The sequence below is a fragment of the Oratosquilla oratoria genome, chromosome 9 (genome assembly GCF_046742065.1).
Source record: "Oratosquilla oratoria isolate Oo_2021 chromosome 9, ASM4674206v1, whole genome shotgun sequence".
Lineage (NCBI taxonomy): Eukaryota > Metazoa > Arthropoda > Malacostraca > Stomatopoda > Squillidae > Oratosquilla > Oratosquilla oratoria.
In genome coordinates, this window is record NC_134785.1 from 60,252,020 (window position 1) to 60,273,126 (window position 21,107).

A 21,107-nucleotide genomic window follows, 5' to 3' on the forward strand; every position below is an offset into this window, starting at 1 on the left:
CCTTCTCCATTCACCCCTATCTTCTGTCCTCTCCTGTCCTTTCTCTACAGACCTCTCTTTTGTAAAGCCCCTTTCACCCCATCCATCCATCTCATCCTAGGACACCCCCTCATATTCACTTCTTCCACCTCTGCTTTCCACACTTCTTTTACTAATCTTTCTTCACTCATTCTTTCCATGTGTCCAAACCATCCTAATACTCTTTCATCAACCCTATCTCCCAGCTTCCTTTCCACTCCTGTTCTCCTCACCTCCTCATTTTTCACTATCTAGCCTAGTAACCCCAATCATACTTCTCAGACATTTCATCTCAAACACATTCAAACTCCTTCTCTCTTCCTCTCTCATGTTCCATGTTTCTGCCCCGTACATTGCTGTTGGCACAATCACTCCTTTATATAACCTCGTCTTAGCATCCATTCCCAAATGTCTCTCATTACACTTTTTAATCCACCAAGGCATTTACTCACTTCTCTCAATCTACATTCTACCTCCACCCCCACTCCTCCCTTTCCTGTCACATTTGCACCCAAGTATCTGAAACTATCCACTTCCAGTTTCTCACCCTTAATGCTCACTTCCAGCCTACTGCCACTCTCTCTCCCCTTGTACATCTCATCACCTTACTTTTGCCCACATTTATCTTCAGCTTCCTTCTTTCACACACCTTCTCAAACTCTGTCACTAACTTCCTCAATCCCTCCTCTGATCCACCTCCCACTTTTCTCCGTTTTCTTTAATCATCTCCAACCCCTGACCCACTACCCTTGCATTCACCTCTCACACCACCCCATCCATGTAAAGATTGAACAGCCAGGGCGACATAACACATCCCTGACGAAGTCCCACCTTTACCTCAAACCATTCACTCTCCATTTCTAATCCTAATGCAAGCTCTACTACTCTCATAAAAACTCTTGACTACTCTTAACAGCTTTCCTCCTATCCCATATATATGCAATACCTCCCACAGTGCCTTCCTGTCTACCCTGTCATAAGCCTTTTCCAGATCCATAAAAGCCCAAAAAACATCCTTACCTTTTCCCATAGCTTTCTCACATATCTGTCTTACCACAAAAATCTGATCTACACATCCCATACCTGCCCTAAAACCCCACTGTTCCTCCCTCTGTTCGTCTCCTAATCCTCTCAATCAAGACCCTCCCATAAGCCTTCCCGACTACACTCAACAAGCTGATCCCTCTGTAACTACTACACTCACACTTGTCCCCCTTTCCTTTGTAAAGTGGAACTATACAGGCACTCCTCCAGTCCTCCGGCACTCTACCCTCTCTTAAACAAACATTAAATAACCTCACCAGCCAGTCCACCATAACTGTACCTCCTTTCTTCAGACATTCTGCATGGCATCCATCCAACCCAGGTGCCTTACCAGCTCTCATCATCTTAACAGCTGTTTTCACTTCATCCTTCCCTATTTCTCCTCCAGCTGAATAATAATAAACACAGAAAATGTGATCAAAGTAGTTCACAGAATCTGGGGATAATTCATGTACAACTACAAATATATATACTGAAGACGCCGACACTATCATCCATATGTACTCACTTGCACCTCATGACACTTATGTAGGCATCATTGTTTTTTGGCTACCTCCCTTGTAAGGGGAAAAAGCGTTTGGTATATGTATGTATGTGCACATGTTCTCATTTCCCACCAATTTTTCCCAATTCGATTGTTCTCACCATTTGCAATGTACTTAAAGTTTAGCAAAAACTTGTTAGGACTTCATTTGGTTAAGGTCTACATTCTATCACATGTTTTAGTGACAACAGAAGAATGATTAAATATGCATGTAAATTTTATTTCAGCAACTAAAGAAACTCTTAAACCAGACATTGAAACTTAGTGCCCATAAAGTAAAACCAGCAGGTGTTGGGAAAAGCACAGCCTATGTTAACTTCAAAGAGGAAGCTGCAAGACAAAAAGCTCTTCAGAAATTGGAAGGCTACAAGTGGGAGAAGTGCACTCTTCATGCACAGGTAAATATTGGGGATATGAAGTTATTTACCTAACTGAAAATGTTCAGCAAAGTTTCAAGCATTCATTTTGAATATTAAGTTTAGGTGGTAATGTTGTTTGATGGTAAACTTATGTGTATTGTAGCCTGCAAAACCTGTGAAGGATCCTTTGATTGAGAAAGCCAACAATGAAGAACCTGAAGAAGATGATGGATTGACGGTAGAGGAAAAAGTTGCCAAATCTGTCACTCCTTTGGCTCACCTTCCTTACGAAGAACAGGTTTGTAATTTGAAGAGTTGAAATCTGCAATGTGAATATCTTGTTATTTAATTTCATTGATATTTATAAGTTAATTATTTTCTAGCTGGTGGAAAAAGAAAAATCAGCTGAAAAGGCAATTCGTAAATTTGGTGCCGAGCTTGCTCATGCCAACACAGAAATATCCGAGTGGATTCGCTGGCAGAAAGTAAGAAGAGGAGGTTTAGTGTGTGAAACTGAAAAGATTGTGCCATCTCCAATCACAGAAGGTTACCGGAACAAGTGTGAATTCAGTATTGGTATGTATCAATTTGTATGAAGTATAATAATGAAGGGATGCTTGCTGGTTGAGTGGATCAGGGTGTTGCTACTTGCGGCGGAGATCAAGGTGACGGTAGTTCGAACCTTATCACAGGCGAGTTGGACCAAGGGCATGGTTTATTAAATTTTACATTACAAAGTCCTCTGTAAGGGTGACTGTCCTAGCCTTCTAATAGAGGGGAGTTTTGCAACATTAAACTGAATTGATGATCAATCAATCACTATTTACCAAGAGCTTTTTTCCCCCCTTATCAGGGAGGTAGCTAAGTCAGATGCATATACTTATTCCTACCTGTTTCATTCCTCTCCACCACAATTTCCACCCCTCCCATCACAGCCCCTCATGGAGGATGGGTCATCTGTGCATCCCCCAAGTGCCCTGGGTCAAATGCAATGCATCAAGACACAGTACATCCACAGCAAGGCCACATCACTTAATCGCAACCCCCCTTTTCCATGCCCTCATACAGAAAAAGAGGTGGGGAGAAATTCCCTTCAGGCTGTGTCACATACCTTCCCAATCACATACATACATACATATACCAAGGCTTTTTCCCCCTTACAAGGGAGGTAGCCAAAAAGAAAAAGGCATAAAATTATTCCCACCCATTCCATCCCTGAATACACTCCACTCCCCTCCACCCTCCCTCTTATCTTAGCACCTCCTGGATGACGGGTCATCCCTGCACCTTGTCCACTCCCCTGGGTCACGAGCAGTGTCGCAAGACACAGCACATCCACAGCAAGGCCGCTTCATTAAATCGGCGACCCCCCCCCCTCTCCATCCCCCCATGCATAAAAGGAGAAGACGGGGAGAAATCCCCTCGGGCTGTGTCAAATTTTGCTCGCACATATTACCTCACCCACCCATTCCACCTCATGCATCACAACATCATCCATATACAACCATTTTCCATTCACCCATCTTCTGTTCTCTCCCGTCCTTCCTCAACAGACATTCCCCTCTTCCCCAAAGCCCCCTTCACCCCATCCACCCACCTCATCCTAGGATGTCCCCTCATGTTCACTCCCTCCACATCTGCCTTCCATGGTGTGGAGTGTATTCAGGGATGGAATGGGTGGGATTAATTTTATGCCTTTTCCTTTTTGGCTACCTCCCTTGTAAGGGGGAAAAAGCCTTGGTATATGTATGTATATTTCATAGATTTTGATATAACTACTAACTTCAAGTGACCTGAATCATTTAATGAATGGTTTTAATAAAACACATGTGCAGAGTGTAAAATTTATTAATCAATTTCTTAATCCTAACTTAATAGTAAAACCTAAACCTAACTCAGTCTCTACTAATATTTACCTATGGAATGTGGGAAATGGCCTTTTTTTTTTTTCTCTCTCCTCCTCCTCCCAAAAAGCTGTGTCTGGGCATAAAATCCAAAAAGGAACAAAAAAATTTGATAAGCTGACTCACCTGAGTACTGCTGCATTCCATGGTTTAACAGTCAAAGTTAAACATTTGCAAATTGAAATTCAATAGTGTCAATTTCTCCCCTGTTTCTGGAGTCAACCAGTTATGGTGTGGTGGGTAGACATGCTGAAGAGTCGTTCACTCTCCACTGAAGATCAAGGAGAGCGCAGCATTTTGTTGGCAACTTTTCTAAGTTCAGGATATGAGTTGTGGCTGTCTCTCCACCAACTCAAGGAATCCAAGTCACATGGTTCCAGTGGGAGGGAATGAAATTTATCAACTTCTCTTTGTAGTGTCAGAACAAATGAAGAATTAATTTTTTTATTTATTTTTTTATTTATTTATTTATTTATTTATTCATTTATTTATTTTTTTCTTTCTTTCTTTCTTTCTTTCTTTCTTTGAAGTTTCACTTTGTCCAAATTTGGGTGGGCCTGCAATTATATATATTTCATTTTGCTGCATTACCTCATGAACCACAAGATACTAAAATGGGAAGGGAAGTGAAGACTTTGAGTCAGTGTATGGCCATTAACATATTGCAACTGAAGAATGCCATAAAATCCTTCCATTGTTATAGAATTATGTGTCTCCTCTTAGGTATGCATCCAACCTCGGAAGAACGAACAGTTGGCTTCAGACTGTCAAGTTACAAAAAGGGGTCAGTCAGTGTAGGACCCGTAGCACATTTACGTCACATACCAGACTCTATGAAAGTCGTTGTTAGGGTGAGTTTTATTTGGTATTATTTTAGATTTTAGATTCTGTGTCTATGCCATACTGTGTTTGATTATTATAATGGTTAAGGTAAAAATGGTCAGTTTAGGTGTAATGTATTGAAGTATAATATTTTTTTAATCTGATATATTTGTTAGTATGAAGTCGTGTAAATATTCATTTTTGAATTTTCATTTAAAGGTATTTGAGCAGTATGTGCGTGCATCTCCCCATAAGCCTTTTGACCCAACAAACCATGAAGGAGTGTGGAGACAACTCACAGTCAGAACCAGTAACAATGGAGATCTCCTTATTGTTGTAGTGGTATGAATTTTCTTTTATTTTCATTTATTTATTTTTTTATTCTAGATATTCTTTGTGAATGGAAGGAACTTGAGAATATCAAGAATGAGATGGATGGACTGGGTAAATGGCCCATTGGATACAAAAGGAGTTTCCTGTGACATAAGAAAGGGATGACTGCTTAGAGTGTGAGGCAGCAAATGGTGGAATTTGGGAGGGTATGTGAGAGAAGAAAGCTGAATGTAAATGTGGGCAAAAGTAAGGTGATGAGATATACAAGGGGATGGGGTGGCAGTGAGTTGGAGATAGAATTCAAAGGAAAGTGAAGGGAGATAGGTTGTAAATGGATAAGGAAATGATGTAGCCAGAAAGAATTTCTTCCTGTCTTTGGTTTTGATGTGTTTACTGTGTTTTGATGTGGCCAAACATTTTGCATGGGGAAAGAGGCCTTTGTATGTGTGCATAATTGACTTGTTTTTCTCGTAGATACATCCTCAAGACATGACCGAGGACAACTTGAAGGAGCTGAAGGAAGATATTGTCAAGTTCTTCACAGAAGGTGATGGCAGGGAAGCCAATGTAACATCAATATTTTACCAAGCTCAAGCTCAGAAGTAAGTCATGTGGCATATGAAAGATGAGCCTAGTGGATATTGGATATTGGTGATTTTCTTTCTGTCTTTCCTCCCAATTTTGAGTACTTTCAATTGTGAATAAAGATTTATTTATGTATTTTTTTTTTTTATTATTATTATTATTTATTTATTTTTGTTAATAAAGGAAGAAGCCAGCCAAGGCATGCCTCTGACCCCCACCCAACCCTCTCCAATCTGTCACCCATTTCTCTTTAATATTGTTATCTTTAGTGGATGAAGGGTCATCCCTACCTGCTGCCCTGCCTGGGTCACAAGCAGTGTAGCAAGACAGCACATCCACAGCAGGACCTATCGTTTCATGTACTTAGCGACCCTCCCTCCTTTGATTGCATGCTTTGTAAACATAGAACTTTCCCCAGTATTACATAACCTCCCACCAATCTATGTATTCTAAAAGGCCTTTTTTTTTTTTTTTTTTTTTTTTTTTTTTTTTCCATTTTTAGGGAATCTGGTGAAACTGAAGAGTTCGAACATTTGTGGGGCGGGAAGACCATCACAGAAACCGTCCTGGGCAAGAAGTTCCGGGTTTCTGCCAATGCTTTCTTGCAGGTAAGTTTCTTGTTACTGTTGTTATAGTGACATTCCATAAGTGAAGTAAATGTCAGATTGGGAGAATATCCATAAGGGGAAGGGGTAATTGAGATGGATAAGTCCATTTGCTATGCAATGCTCCTTAAGGATCACTAATAGGTATCTGTGTGAGGTGGTTGCATGAAAAGTATGTTTTCTCCCAGCCACCCTTCTTCAAACCCTGTCAACTTCCTTGCCTCTGTTTGTAGATACAGCCCATATTGGCTGACAATTAGTCTATGGACTTGGCCCAAGTTCTTGCTTTGTCAATTGTCTGTATTTTCTCCACTTTAAATGTGAGGAGAGGTGACAACTGGTGGGTGAGGAGAGATGACAATTGGTAGTTGCTCTTCTCCCTGTACTACTTTCAACAAGTGACAAAGATAAACCCACACTAATACGGTGCAGATATCCGAGTGGTGTTGATCACAGTGGAAGTGGGGTTCTCCGTTCTTTCCCAGATGATGCAAATGGTCAATCAATCCAATTGCCTGTGGACTCTCATGCAAAAGAATTGTGGCCTTCAGGGAACCGGTATCAGCCAATGGGTGGGACCATCAGTCACTTCAGAGATATTGTTTTGTAGTCTGGGTATTAGTGTGGGACATTGTAGTATAAGGTGTTTTTTGTTGAGTAGACTTGAAAGGGAGTTGGTGTAGGATGCGGGATGAGTGAGTATGTGTGAAAAAATAATTCGGTGCAGCCCGAAGGGATTTCTCCCAATCTTCTCTTTTTCTGCATGAAGGGATGGGGAAGTGGGTCGCTGATTTAATAAAGTGGCCTTGCTGTGGATGTGCTGTGTCTTGCAACACTGCTTCTGACCCAGGGCAGTGGGCGATATGCAAGGATGACCTGTCATCCAGGAGGAGCCAAGAAAAGAGAGGGAGGGAATAGGGTGAATGGGAGTGGAGTATGTGGGGATGGAATGGGTGGGAGTGGATTTTATGCCATGTATTTTGGCTACCTCCCTTGTTAGGGGGAAAGGGACTTTGGTGTATGTATTTACCTAGTTGTATTTTATGGGATGAGAGCTATGCTCATAGTGACCCATTTTCATATCTCTCCGCATCCAGTTTATTCTTAAAATCGTGTATAGTTTTGGCATTCACTGTTTCTCTGTTCATTTTGTTCCAGACATCAATTACTCTATGTGGGAAGCTATTCTATTTCATGTCTCTTCTATAAGTGTCCTTCTTTAGTTTCTTTTCGTGTCCTCTTGTTTCTCTTCTGTCCCACTTTAATAAGTCATCCCTATCTTATGTATGTAGACTTGAAAGCTATATGTCTCCTACAATGGTTTGAATTTGATCACAGGTGAACACTCCAGCAGCTGAGGTACTGTACAACAAGATTGGTGAATTGGCCGAGCTGGACCAGACTAACATTCTGCTTGATATCTGCAGTGGCACTGGCACCATTGGGATTGCTTTAGCCGAGGTATGTTACCTTAAACTGAATGTTTGACTTGTTTATCATCTTTCTGTGCCATGTATAGTCAGTCACATTACATATTGTATGTTGGTCTGCAGCCACCTGGTAACTGTAGGTGTGAGTGGAAAGTGATTGTGAACAGATGATAAGTTAATGTGGTCCAAAGGGATTTTTCCTTGTCTTCTCTGTATTAATTACGAGTGCACAAGGAAGGGGAGGGTTGTCATGTAATGAAGTGGTGATGGTGAACCAGCATCTGTTGTCAGACCGTACTGAGGAAATGCTCTTTCTTGTGGCTTTTGACCCAGTCAGTGAAGCAAAGATAAAAAAAAAGAAGAAGAAAAGAAAAAGTGTCGGATGGGTAAAAGGTGGTTGAATACCTTGATTGGCCACCTCCCTTGTAAGGGGGAAGTGGCCTTTTGGTGTATGCATGTACATGCATATCAAGGACTCTTTCTCTAGTTAAAATGGTTGGGTGAGTTAAAGAATAAACCCAGTCTTATCTGTTTTTTCCAAATACAGTATAAAACATTTCAGTTTATTATATTAGCCAAGACATGAAAGTTGCTAGTGCTGACTAGTGTATCAAAGGAAACACCATGTGAAGGCAGCATTTATTTCTGTAGAGCTTTATCAGGTACTCAAATGAGTGAAACCTCGTAACAGTTTCATTCTCACATGTTTTTATCTCTGTCATAGCTAGGACATAGTTACTTCTAAACACCAGAAACACCTGTCTCTATTTCAAGGTTTAAGGTAATTACAAGGAATAGGCACTTACATAACATTTCTCATCTTTAGGAATGCTTCAAAGTGTACGGAGTTGAAATGGTTGAAAGTGCTGTAGAGGATGCAAAGTTTAATGCCAGTTCAAATGCCTTGGCCAATGTGAATTATTTTGCTGGACGGGCAGAAGAAGTTTTGCCAACTGTCGTCAACCGTGCAGAACAGTATAATACTGTTGGTGTTGTAGACCCTCCAAGAGCTGGATTAAGTAAGTGGATTCTTTGTTGACAGTTTTTGAATGTGCATTTATGGGCTTGGTTAATGGTTTGAATATTAAAGTCTTAACATAACATAAGAACATAAGAATAAGGAGACTGCAAAAGACCATAAGGCCTACACTAGGCAGCTCCGTATCCATCACCACGTGTCATCCCTATCCATAAAGTTGTCTAATCATTTCTTAAAACAACTGATAGTTGTCTGGTTTTAGATTGTGAATATGGAGCATAGATTTAAGCAATAGTTTTGGGGAAGTTATTATTGTGCATTTGTTGTTGTCCAGGATGAGCCAAGATAAGAGGGAGGGAAGGGGGTGGATGGGAGTTGAGTATGTGGCGAAGGAATGGGTAGGAGTGATTTTTATGTGTTTGTTTTTTGGCCAACTCCCTTGTAAGGGGAAAAAAGCCTTTGGTATATGTATGTAGAACAAAGACATATTTTGTAGACATAGGAAAATTAAGAAAGTTTGATGGAAATTTGGGGAGGCAGAACATACCCCAGAGTAGCTGTCTTATGATTCATAGAATTAGAAATTGTAGGAGGTTATAAGGGAAAGTGGAACCAGGCTCATGCAGCCTAAGTTAGTATTAGCTTACCATACAGTAGACTAACTTCTAGATATATTCAGGATTCAGTCTTGCATCAATATCTGCTGTACATATTCTAGGACAAATATATATTGAATTTAATAGATAAATACAATATGTTATTATGTTATTATTGGAGTCTAATGAGAGAAATTCTTATGAACTGTAGATAACAAAGTGACTCACACATTACGAAAGTGTACGAACATGAGGCGCCTGGTGTACATCTCTTGCGACCCCTTAAACGCAGTAAAGAACTTCATTGAACTTGGAAGGCCCAAGAGTAAGCAGTACAAGGGTGAATTCTTCATTCCAATCAAGTAAGCGATGGATTCTGTTTAATGTTTTTATACTTGTTTAAATGGAAATATGTGATAGTGGTCTTTTCATTAGTGAACACTTGCTACTTGCATATCTTTCTTTGCTTCGTGCATTTCCTTCTGTCTTTAGATCTTTTCTTACCTTCGTCCTTTGTTCCTCCTCCAGCATTCTTCTCTACTTCTTCTTTTTCTCCTCCTCCAATCCTAATAATTTTTATAATTTCCTGAAATTTCTTTCCTTGTCTTTCTTTTCCTTTCTCTATTACTTGTATTAAATTTTCTCTCCCTCACTATCTTTCTTCACCATGTTCCCCACCTCAGATCTTTATCTCCCACTCCATCGTTACCCTCCTCCCTCTATCCCTCTCCACTCATATTACTGCCCAATATCTCTTGCCATACTCTCTCATTTCCCCCACATTATCTCTTCTCTACATCCCTCTTTCATACATACATATATATACCAAAGGCTTTTTCCCCCTTACACGGGGGGGTAGCCAAAAAGAAAAAGGCATAGAAAATGCCCCCACCCATTTCATTTCCCATATATTCCACTCCCCTCTACCCTCCTCCCTCCCTCCTATCTTGGCACCTCCTCTTTCATGCTTACTAATATCCAAGCAAGAGTGCTGGTCGCATTTAATTTTTACCGCACCTCTATAGATTTCTTTACCTCTATGACGCCACTGCAGACTTCACCCCTTCTGTTTGATATTGTTTTCAAGGATAAAGTTCTGGTTATTTCTGACAAAATACTAAAATTATTTTCCCCTTATCTCAAACCTCACCTCTTCTCTTCTCTCTGTCTCTTTCAAGTCTGCATCTCAACATTAATCTTTGAAATTCACAGGGCAATTCCTGTTGACCTGTTTCCCCACACACCTCACATCGAACTGATTATACTGTTCGAGAGATACGATGAACTGAAGTGGAGGCGCATGATTGAAGGTGAGTTTTTTCTTATTCTTGGACAAATCCTTAAGGGTAGTGTCACATACACACCTACCTACCTACCTATCTACCTACCTATGTAGGTTTTCCCACTAGTAAGTGGGATGGCTTAGACAAAGTATATACACTCAACCCTTGAATTTGCAGACTTTCGATTTAGTGGACAAAAAAAGTGTGTCCGGTAATAACAATGAAATTCCGGACGAAGTTTGTAAAATGAAAATTTGTCTGATAGGTGCCCGGTAGTAACATATGTGCTCGCCGAAACCTAACATCATGGTTCAATTTCTTCTTCATATGTAATATACATCATTATACATATGTACTGTAGCTTTTTATTACATATCTAATATGTATGTGCACGCCGAAACCTAACAGACCATTTTCTATGTAATGGACATATGTCCGATAGGTGTCCGGTAGTTACATATGTGCATGCCGAAACCTAATGGCGTGGTTCAATTTCTTCATTATATGTAATGTACATCATTATACATATGTACTGTAGCTTTATATTACATATCTAATACGTATGTGTAAGCCGAAACCTAACGGACAATTTTCTACATAAGGGACTTTGTCTGATAGGTGCCCAGTAGTAACGTGTGTACGCCAAAACCTAATGGCCTATTTCAATTTCTTCTTAATATGTAATGTACATCATTATACATAAGTACTGTAGCTTTTTATTACATATCTGATACGTATGTGCACGCCGAAACTTAACAGACAATTTTCTATGTCCGGTATCCAGTACTGGTAATGGACAGACCCAATTTTCAAATAATAGACTTTTGCAAATAACGGACAAGGGTCTGCACCCATTTGTCCATTAAATTGAGGGTTAAGTGTACAGCAATTTCATGATTTATGCGAGGGATGTGTTCCTGAAGAGATCGTGTTATGTAAAAATCGCATGAAGTGAACAGTTAAATTTTACAATTGCTTCTAAATAATCTGTGTAATATGAAAAAATGACTAGGTTTTTTTTTACCTCATGTTATTCCAAAATCACCAGGAGGTGCTAAGATAAGAGGGAAGGTGGAGTGTATTTAGAGATAGAATGGGTGGGAATGGGTTTATTTTTTCTTTTTGGCTACCTCCCTTGTAAGGGGGAAAAAGCCTTGGTATATGTTTGTATGTACATATTCTAAACATGCATAAATTGAGTGCATATGCTGTTTTGTTCGTGGTGCTGGTAGGGTGGAGATAGAGGCTTATTGAAAAGGAACTCTAATTGGGTCATATTTTTAAATTGCAGGTAATCCATTGCCAAGGGATGAGGAGTACTATAAACGCATTCCTGTCCTCTCCATCAAAGAAATGCTAGAGATGGAACAGAAAGTTCAGGTATGATCACTTTTTCTTTAGCACTTACAAACCTCTTCATTTCTCAATGTGAACATGTGTATCAAGAGTTCAGTTGTTTACAATTAAGCATGCTTTAAGACATATTAATCAAGTGGAAACCATGTTTGGTGAATGTATCAGAACCAGGCATTATTTTTTTTTAAATTAAATTGTTGGTGCCACTCAAAAGTTCCAGTAACGGGAGAAAATTGGATACAGTACGGATTTCTGCCACTAGGTAAAGTAGAGCGAGCTGCACCTACTCCCTGCATCATGAAGCTATATGTATGTTACTGAAGGGAACTATGGATCCCCTACATAGAAAAGTGAAGGCATAATCTTTGCCTAAGTGGACTGGGAATCTGCAATGCTACATTGGCTGGTAATGATTCACAGGCCCCTACATAGATTTACTGGGGTAGGAAAATTGGACCATTGTCATGTTGTATTAGTACAGGATTATTTCTATGCTGCTGGCTTGTAGTAGTAGTAGTAGTAGTAGTTAGTAGTATGGGAGCAGTGATCAAAGGGTGGAGGAAATGCAATCAGTTGAAGGATATCTTGAGTTTGGTTACATCTTCGGGTGGAGGTGAGGGTGTTGATGGGGTTGGAAGATGGACAGTAAATGATTCTGATAGGGCCAATGTGCAGATATCAGGTGTTTGTCCTGTGAAGGCTGTTGCTGCATAACATGTTCAGTTAGTCGTGGGTTGACAATACTCTGTTGATAATGAATGCTCAATTAACACAAACTAGTAGTCCTGTTTTCTCAATAATCATTACATCTAGTTTCACTGATGAAACATATAGTATAATAATAGCTGATGATGGTCCATCCATAGATCTCATTGGGAAGGAAATTTGGACTCATGTCTGTGTTCTATTATTGTATGACTTCTGGAGTAGGAACAGGGGAGTAGTTGTAGGTTATCAGATCTTAATGTGCAAAGGTGAAGGGAAAACAAAAAATTGATCAAGATCTTGAGCCTGAGCCTTGGCCACGTGCACCCTCATACGGAGGTCATGGGCTTGATGGCTATTGAGACTGGGAGCAGGGATATGAATCTCTGCTATCCATCTTAGAGGACCACCATTACTAGCAGGTGCCTAATATTGGTCACTCTTGATTTCTTAACGAGTCATTGTCATCCATAACCATTGTACCACCTCCATTGCCATTGGAAAGAGTAAATAAGTCTGGCATATCATACCTATGAAATTTGTATTTTTAAGTATCGTCAGTATGTCACAGGCATTCCACAGTAGTACACTGCTAATGGAATGTGTGTCTGATCATACAAGTCTCTGTGGTATGTTGGAGACTGATCTCTGAGAAGCTTAGTAGTTTGTCTCCTTATTCCAGTTTAGTTTTAATCTTCTTGGCTCTAATGTAAAATTATTTACCTTGCTATTGGTTTTATTAATTTGGCCAGAATAGCATGAAGAAGAGTAAGGGGGAACAGAGACTTGGAACAGAGTTTCTGAGGTGTCTCTGAGGTCCAGTGCCATACATGAGCACCCAATTTGGATACCTTGCCCTCAATCTGCAACAATAGCCTTGCATATTCTTTTAATGTCTTGAGACAGACATTGGTCTTTCCCAGAAGCACTTAAAAACCCTTCCTCAAGAAAAAAAAGCTTTGGGATATGGTGTTGTTGGCCCAGGCTTTCAGAAGCAATCTTTAGTATTTGCAGCTCCCTTTGATTTTGAAACAAAACATGGAGGTATTTTGCTCTGGAATGGTTACATGCACTAAATGTGTTTTTTCCCCCCCTTGTAAAGGGGATGGACCTGCTCAAGACAGTATCCATACTTCACCTATTTCACATTTGTTGTCCCTGTTATTGTAGTTCCTTGTGGATGAAGGATCATCTCAGTCCCCTGCTGGGTTCAGAAGCAGTGCAGCAAGACACGGCATTTGTGGGATGTGTCACTGAACTCCCGCAATATGCTGCAAAATAAAAGGAAACTCGACATACCCACTCATGCTCCTGCACATTGAGACACAAACTGATAACAGATATGGCTAGCTTAACCTAGGAGCAGGAAGCCATATTGTACTCTGGTTTAATCCCACCATTGAAATTACTGGAACTTTTGTGTAGGACCTCAGATAGTGGAGGATAAAATACAAAATTTGTCATGTACCTTTCATATCTTTATTTAGATTCAAAAGATATGTTTTGAATTTGATTACTGTGAGAACAGATTCTCACAGTAGTAGTTGTATTTTTGATAATAGAAAAGGGGAAAGGCCACTGGTTGTATACATTCATGCATGGACTTGGATGTTCACCAGGAACTAAGTATACAATATATTTGGGACAAATGCATGGCATTTGAGGTAGCTGCTGCTGATCACACAATATCTTGGACATGCCCCACTTCATTTGAGAAAATATAGGGTCAAGTGAGTGTCCTCTTTTTACCACATAGTGACCTACCTTCAACCATGCCCTGTCAGTAGATGGCATCATTTCACTCAGGTGAAAACGTAGTATCGTGAAAGAATTCCCCCCCCCACCTCTCTCTTTGTCTCTCACTATATCTCTTTCCTTGCTTGCACTCACTCTCTTTCTCTTTCCCCCCTCTCATTCACAGTTTTTCTCTCCCCCCCCCCCCTCACTCACTCGGTCTTTCTCTACCCCCTCTCATTCACTCTCTTTCTCTTCCCCCCTCTCACTCATTATATCATTCTTACCTCCCACTCACTGTCTTTCTCCCCCCCTCACACAATCTTTCTTCCCTCTCACTCACTTGATCTTCCCCCCCCCTCTCACTTCCTCCTCCCCCCCCTCTCACTTCCTCCTCCTCAGTGTTTTTCCCCCTCTTTCTCTACCCCCCATTCTCTCTCTCACTACTGCTCCTTGTGCTGTTGTCTTATCATTCATATGATTGTTCTTTTTTTTTTTCACAAATGCTTTTTGTACTCAGGTGGAGGAAGACAAAGAGTATGAAGAGGAACTGCGAAGTACGAAGAAAGGCAAGAAACTCCTACAAGAATTAGAGCATGCTAAGAAGGATCGTGGGAGATCCTTCTATGGAGGTGGCTCAGAGTATTCAGACTATGCCAGAGGCTATTACCAAGAATCTGACGTGAACAGCGAGGTACGGCGTGAGCTAAAACGTATTCTGGAGAAGGATCTGGAGCGAAATTTGGAGCGTGTGTTAGAAGAACAGGGTTTGAGTCGAGATTTGCTGAACGAGTATCGTCCAAGTGTCGACATTGGTCCTGAATATAACCGTGAACATGGTGGTCAAGGTTATGGTGGGGGATATGCCTCAGGTTATGGCTCAGACATGGCTGCGGGATACGGATCTGGCTACGGCCGTGGTGGTTCCAATTATGGACATGATGGTTCGAACTATGGCCATGCGGGCAATGACTCAGGATCTAGTTTCAGTAATGCTGGCTACGGTAACTCCAGTTTTCGCTCATTGCTTGGCAATTACACTCCTTTCAGTAATTTCAACCCACGGTTTGGTCACGAGCTCAGTCCTCTTCGATTTGGCCGCAATAATCGGGATGGTAATGACCCCAATGCATACTATGGTGGGTCTGGTGATAGGCCATACAAGATGCCTCGTTATTAGATGATTAAGTGGTCCCCATTTATTAACAAAATATGTACATCCTTATTTTTAGTTTGTAGCATACATAAGTGTGGATAGTCTTTAAAAGCAAATAGCCTTCTTTAAGAATTTTCTAGCCTAGAATTTTTCCATGTAATCACATAAAATTATGTACACACAGGCAAATTGATTTAATAAATCGTTTGAGTGTGTCTGGTTGTGATTTTTTAAATTCCTCAAACATCACTTATTATTGTGGAAACATGTCATGGTAAACACATCAAACAAGGGTTGTCAGTGGATGATCAAGTTAAAGAAAAAATGAATTCTAATAAAGATAGGTAAGTTTTTGGTTTGTGTATTTTAGTTGTAGTATGGAGGATAAGAGCTATGCTTGGAGAGTTCTTTCTCTGTTCCCAGAGGTAACCTGAATTTTGTGTACGTGTGTGTGTATTTACCTAGTTGTATTTTGCGGGAGAAGAACTATGCTCGTAGGGACCCACAGTTATATCTTTCCGCATCCAGTTCTTTCTTAAAGTCGTGTATAGTTTTAGCACTCACTGTTTTCTCTTTCAATTTATTACATGATCTGTATGTGTCAAGATGTGAACCAGTAGAACGGGACAAGTTTTAGAACAAATTCTGTGTGTGTGCATGCGTCTGTGTCTGTGTGTGTAATTATGCTACTGTTGTACAGGATTTTGGTTTTCATGTATTTCTTCAATTTGTCTAGTGTTTATAGATGTGGATAGAAAATAATTTATAGTGTTGTTCTCAAGTTCTTTTCACTTTTTTTTATATATATTTTTCCTTCTATGGTAATCTTTATAGGGTAGTGGTCTGGAGAAAGGATGAGTGCATTGTGAAATTAGAAGTTTCTTGTTGGTTACATTGGGGAAATTGTTTAGTGTGGTGGTTGCAGGAATTTAAATCTGGGTTAGGAAGCTGTATTTTGTGTATTTCTTGATCAGCTTGTGTGTTTAGCCAATTTGGGTGGTGGTCTTTAAACCTGTCACTATGCTCACCAGTTTGTAAACAAATTGAGAACTTGAGGATGAAGATTGTAGCTTTAGGGGACCGATGTGGGTGGTGTATATTGGCATATACGTAGTCCTTCTCCGAGTTTGGGTTATGATTATCTCAGTTGTGTTATCTGTTAGTATTTGTTTAGTTTAAAGTTGTCTTCACTAATTGTCATTCATTTTGTGAATATAGGTTAACTGTGTTGTTACTTTTGTTTCCTGTATTAGTGCAATCCCTTCCCTTCAGAACTAAGATGAAAGGGAAATAAATGGGATGGGTGGGGGGGTGGTTGCATGTCTTGGCTGGCTACCTCCCTTGTAAGTGGGAGGAAGCCTTTGGTAGAGAGAATAATGCAATATTTCTATTGTTTTATGTACTAATTGAAACACCTGCTTAGTAGGCCCAGAGGCAATTGAAAGAGCATTGTGTGTGGAGGCAGTATTTCCTTATATCTAGAGTACCCTACTTACGGGTGGAATCTAGCAAGAGTAGATTTTAGTGTAGAGGGTTGAGATCTTTCACCATTTAGCCCACCCTACCCAGCAGTGGACTTGTATTCTTGTTCATAAGTTTAAAAAAATACCTACATCCTCGTGGAACTGTGTGGTGAAAGCAGTCAGGATCTGTCTCCCACAGAGACAGTTCATTGGCCCCTCTCTCGCCAATGACTGTTCCTAAGTCATCCCATAGTCCTGGGAGGTTGACTACTCCCACACTTGTTGAATGTTGCATGTGGTTCCTCTTGGACTGTGGCATCAGCAAGGCTCAAGGACAGGACTGCTGTATTGGGTTCTTGATTGTAGCTCTACTATTAGGGATCCCTAAAATTGGGACCAGATTTAATGGGGTTTTCTTTATGAAGTCTCTTATTTAAAATTATATTGTGCTGCAAAGGATGGTCCACTGGTAGTGTTTAGGACCAAGAATCATGGCTAACCAAGTCAGGGTCTGTTTGATCTGTGTGTCAAAATGAGAACCAGTAGAATGGGGCAAGTTTTAGAACAAATTCTGTTGTATTGGCAGCAGTGATTTATTTCCCTCATTGAGGTGAGTAATCACCAATGTGTCATCAAGTAAACTGGTTCTAGATGTAATGTGTAAATGAAGTGGCTGGACCTACAGTGGATGTGCTGTGTCTTGCTGCATTGCTTGTAACCCGAGCAGTGGGCATGAGACTGGAATAACCCTTTATCTACAAGGAGCTAAGATAAAAGGGAAATTGGTAACATGGGAGTGGGAGGGTTTGTGTATGTCTTGCCTGGCTACCCCCCTTATGAGGGAAAGAAGCCTTTTGATAGATAGGATGTAACGTAGTCTTCATTGCTCATCTGATGGGGCAAGGGTGCAGCCGAAGGGCTTTGTTGCTGCTTCATCCTTGTTTTAGTACATAATATTCCAAAGGCTTTTTTCCCCCTTATAAGGAAGGTAACCAAAAAAGACAAAGGCATAGAAACCACTCCCACCCATTCCATCCCTATCATACTCCACTCCCCTCCATCCTCTTCCCTTCCTCTTGTCTTGGCACCTAATGGATGATGGGTCATCCCTGCATCTTGCCCACTGCCGCAGTTAGGCAACTTCCTAATCAAGTGAAAGGTTGAAAGGGTAATTTATACCTTTTCCAACCCCCCCCCCTCCCCCTTCCATCATGGGGTTATTGTAGATCCTAACGAGGGCTACTATAAGGTCCTGATACAATAATGATAGACAGTAAACAGAGTTGGCTCAAAGTTGTGACCAGGGGCCTCCAGAGGTCATCATATTATGCTCCCACTATCAACAACAGATTGTGTTCATAAAGTTATTGTTAGATAAGAGGAAAGTGTTGATGTAACTGAACATACTGTCAGTCTTGGTCACACTTCACATTTGGTATCAGGTTACTGGTACTGGTAATAGTAAACCCTAAGGGGGAACTGGGAGGTAATGGTAAGGTAGCAGTTAGCCTTTCTCGAGGAACGAAAGTCTGGAAGAATGCCCAGCCCACAAATCTTTACTCTATTTTGCAATAAAGCATGTTTATTTGTAAATATCTGAACTATCTGCATGTGTTCACATTAAAAAATGGTTTGTGTGTACTAGTAGGAAAGTGATCACAGGGGTCAATGATGGGTCATCAGATCCCATCTACACCCAGGATGTTACACTTCACCCCACTATTCAACACATCATGGAAGACTGTATTATACACAGTCACGCATGCAAACAACACAACATACACTCTATAAAAGGACTTGTGGGAAAACCCTATTTTGACTGTGGCATTCCTTGGGGAGACGGGACTGCTCGGACAGACAGTCTAAGGAACAACAACAACACCCTCAGCTCCATCTGGAGGTCTGCGAGGGGTTAGTACTCAAAGTCTGTATCATACTCAAGATCTCTCACAACTTCAACATATTTTTCCTCACCCTTTTTTTTCACAGTAGAGTTGACATCAAGCAACTGCTTTCCCCTTCCTCCTACCTGCTGGTGACTGAAACAGACCCACACTTACATATCATAGACACCTTGCCTGTGTTTCTTTCTAGACAGGTCTGTGGATCTGAAGACCATTGCTGACCACTGTGAAACTGTGGGTTCAATCTGAGGAACTTTGTGCAACAAATATTATCACTGATCACACCTGAATTTTTTGTATTGCATTCTAAGATTTCTTTGATGGCAAACGTGAATGCATTTATTTGTGTGTATTTATATGTTATCTATTTTCATCAACAGCATCTGTTCAGGAGACCAGGTACTAACCTCCAAGGTGTGGTTGAGTTGAAGTGCTTTGATTGATTTACATTTGTTGGGTCCCAGATGGACTGCTACTTCAGTCACTTGGCTCAGGACTGCTGTGGGAAGGTGCATTTCATCGGTCCCTGCACACAAATCCATTCCCCTCGCATCACATCATGCCAGCCCAGGTCACAGAACTCAATGCCAAATTATCCTCAGTACTAGGAACATGGAACATAAGAGAGGAAGAGAGTTTAAATGTTTGAGATGAAATACCTGAGAAGTATGGTAGGGGGTTACCAGGCTGGATAGAGTGAGAAATGAGGAGGAGAACAGGGATGGAAAGGGAGTTGGGAGATAGGGTTGATGAAAGAGTATTGGGATAGTTTGGACACATGGAAAGAATGAGTGAAGAAAGATTAGTAAAAGAGGTGTGGAAGGCAGAGGTGGAGGAAGTGAACATGAGGGGGTGACCAAGGATGAGATGGATGGATGGGGTAAAAGGGACATTGGGAAAGAGGAATGTCTGTTGAGTAAGGGTGGGAGAAGACAGAAGATAGGGGTGAATGGAGAAGGGTTGTGTATGGATGACGCTGTGATGCATGAAAGGGAGTGGGTGAGGGATGGGGGATGAAGGAGCATGTGTGATAAGATAATTTAATGCAGCCCGTCTTCTCTCTTTCTGCATGAGAGAACAGAGAGGTGGGTCACCGATTTAATGAAGAAGCCTTACTGTGGATGTGCTGTGTCTTGCGACACTGCTTCTGACCCAGGGCAGTGGGCGAGATGCAGGGATGACCAGTCATCCAGGAAGAGCCAAGATAAGAGGGAGGGAGTGGAGTATGTGGGGATGGAATGGATGGCTACTCTCCTTCCAAGGGGGAAAGAGCCTTTGGTATATGTATGTATATACCATTAGCCTTTTCCCCCCTATAAAGGTAGTTACCAGCCAAGGCTACTCACATCAATTGTTTATTTTATTTTTTTCAGGCAGTTAGAAAATAAATCTTTCATTGTCTCATTCCAGCTGATAAAGGAACTGGGAACAAAGATGGAAAAGAAACTGGCCCACAAACAGATTACACCCCTAACAAGAAAGCTAGAAAGTTCTAGTGCTTAGCCTTGATGACATGAGTAGGCATACTAGTTAAGAGGTAAGCTGAGCCAGCTATGAAACTGCCAAACAGTACTCAGTTTTCATCAGGCTTGTGGATCATAAAATCTATGCACCAATGACTTGGCAAAATGGCTTAACTTCATGTATGTATATTGTGCAAGCTGAAAATTTCCAGTAAAAGTAGTTATTTGTCATTTCATCCAATTCATATATATATTTCAGCATCAATCACTCCAGTATGTGACAGCTCAGCCTATTTTTCAGAAGTCAGTATGTAATATTTTGATCTTCAAATTTTATTAATGAATAGGTAGTTATGAACACATTAAAATAGTATTTGTTCAGAGAATTTTTAAAAACGATTTTTAAAATACCTTTTAAAATACCGAAGTGCATGTTCTTGTTGAACAAGAAAAGTTTATTTTTCTATAACTATTGAATTCAAGCATATAAAAGACTATATAACTACTGGATAATAAACATTACTGGCTTGTTATGTTTTGTTTGTTCTTACCTTAATGTGGGTGGCAGGGGCCAATGACAAGTACTTGCATGTGGTAGTCATGCAAGATGGACAGTAAAGATGCACATTTTCAAAACTCAACTTTCATCTTGCAGGACCACACTTGTGTGCATGAGCATATACTCATCTGACATTTGTCTTCCCCTTAATTTAGGTGCTCCTTATGTATGAAGGACCATCCCTGCCCTGATGGTGGTTCATGCGTCTAGAAAGAATTGATAACAAATGCAGTGTTAGGAAGAAATTTGAGCATAAGAACACATG

General features: G+C 40.6%; 1 protein-coding gene across 17 annotated transcripts in view; it reads left to right on the plus strand.

The window, feature by feature from the left end:
* The window catches only part of LOC143028480 (tRNA (uracil-5-)-methyltransferase homolog A-like), a 64,468-nt gene extending 43,659 nt beyond the window's left edge, over positions 1 to 20,809 (plus strand). For 15 of the 17 annotated variants that reach the window (XM_076190636.1, XM_076190640.1, XM_076190639.1 and 12 more), the window contains 13 exons: positions 1,834 to 2,004; positions 2,129 to 2,263; positions 2,349 to 2,541; positions 4,593 to 4,720; positions 4,911 to 5,033; positions 5,499 to 5,626; positions 6,112 to 6,217; positions 7,553 to 7,675; positions 8,471 to 8,663; positions 9,431 to 9,581; positions 10,432 to 10,529; positions 11,794 to 11,882; positions 14,818 to 15,668. In XM_076190636.1, coding sequence (XP_076046751.1) covers positions 1,834 to 2,004; positions 2,129 to 2,263; positions 2,349 to 2,541; positions 4,593 to 4,720; positions 4,911 to 5,033; positions 5,499 to 5,626; positions 6,112 to 6,217; positions 7,553 to 7,675; positions 8,471 to 8,663; positions 9,431 to 9,581; positions 10,432 to 10,529; positions 11,794 to 11,882; positions 14,818 to 15,477 — 2,298 coding nt within the window. In that variant the 3' untranslated portion in view covers positions 15,478 to 15,668. Of the gene's footprint in view, positions 1 to 1,833; positions 2,005 to 2,128; positions 2,264 to 2,348; positions 2,542 to 4,592; positions 4,721 to 4,910; positions 5,034 to 5,498; positions 5,627 to 6,111; positions 6,218 to 7,552; positions 7,676 to 8,470; positions 8,664 to 9,430; positions 9,582 to 10,431; positions 10,530 to 11,793; positions 11,883 to 14,817; positions 15,669 to 20,230 lie in introns of those variants that run through there. The other 2 variants (XM_076190652.1, XM_076190650.1) reach the window with 2 other exon arrangements.
* Positions 20,810 to 21,107: the final 298 nt, after the last annotated feature.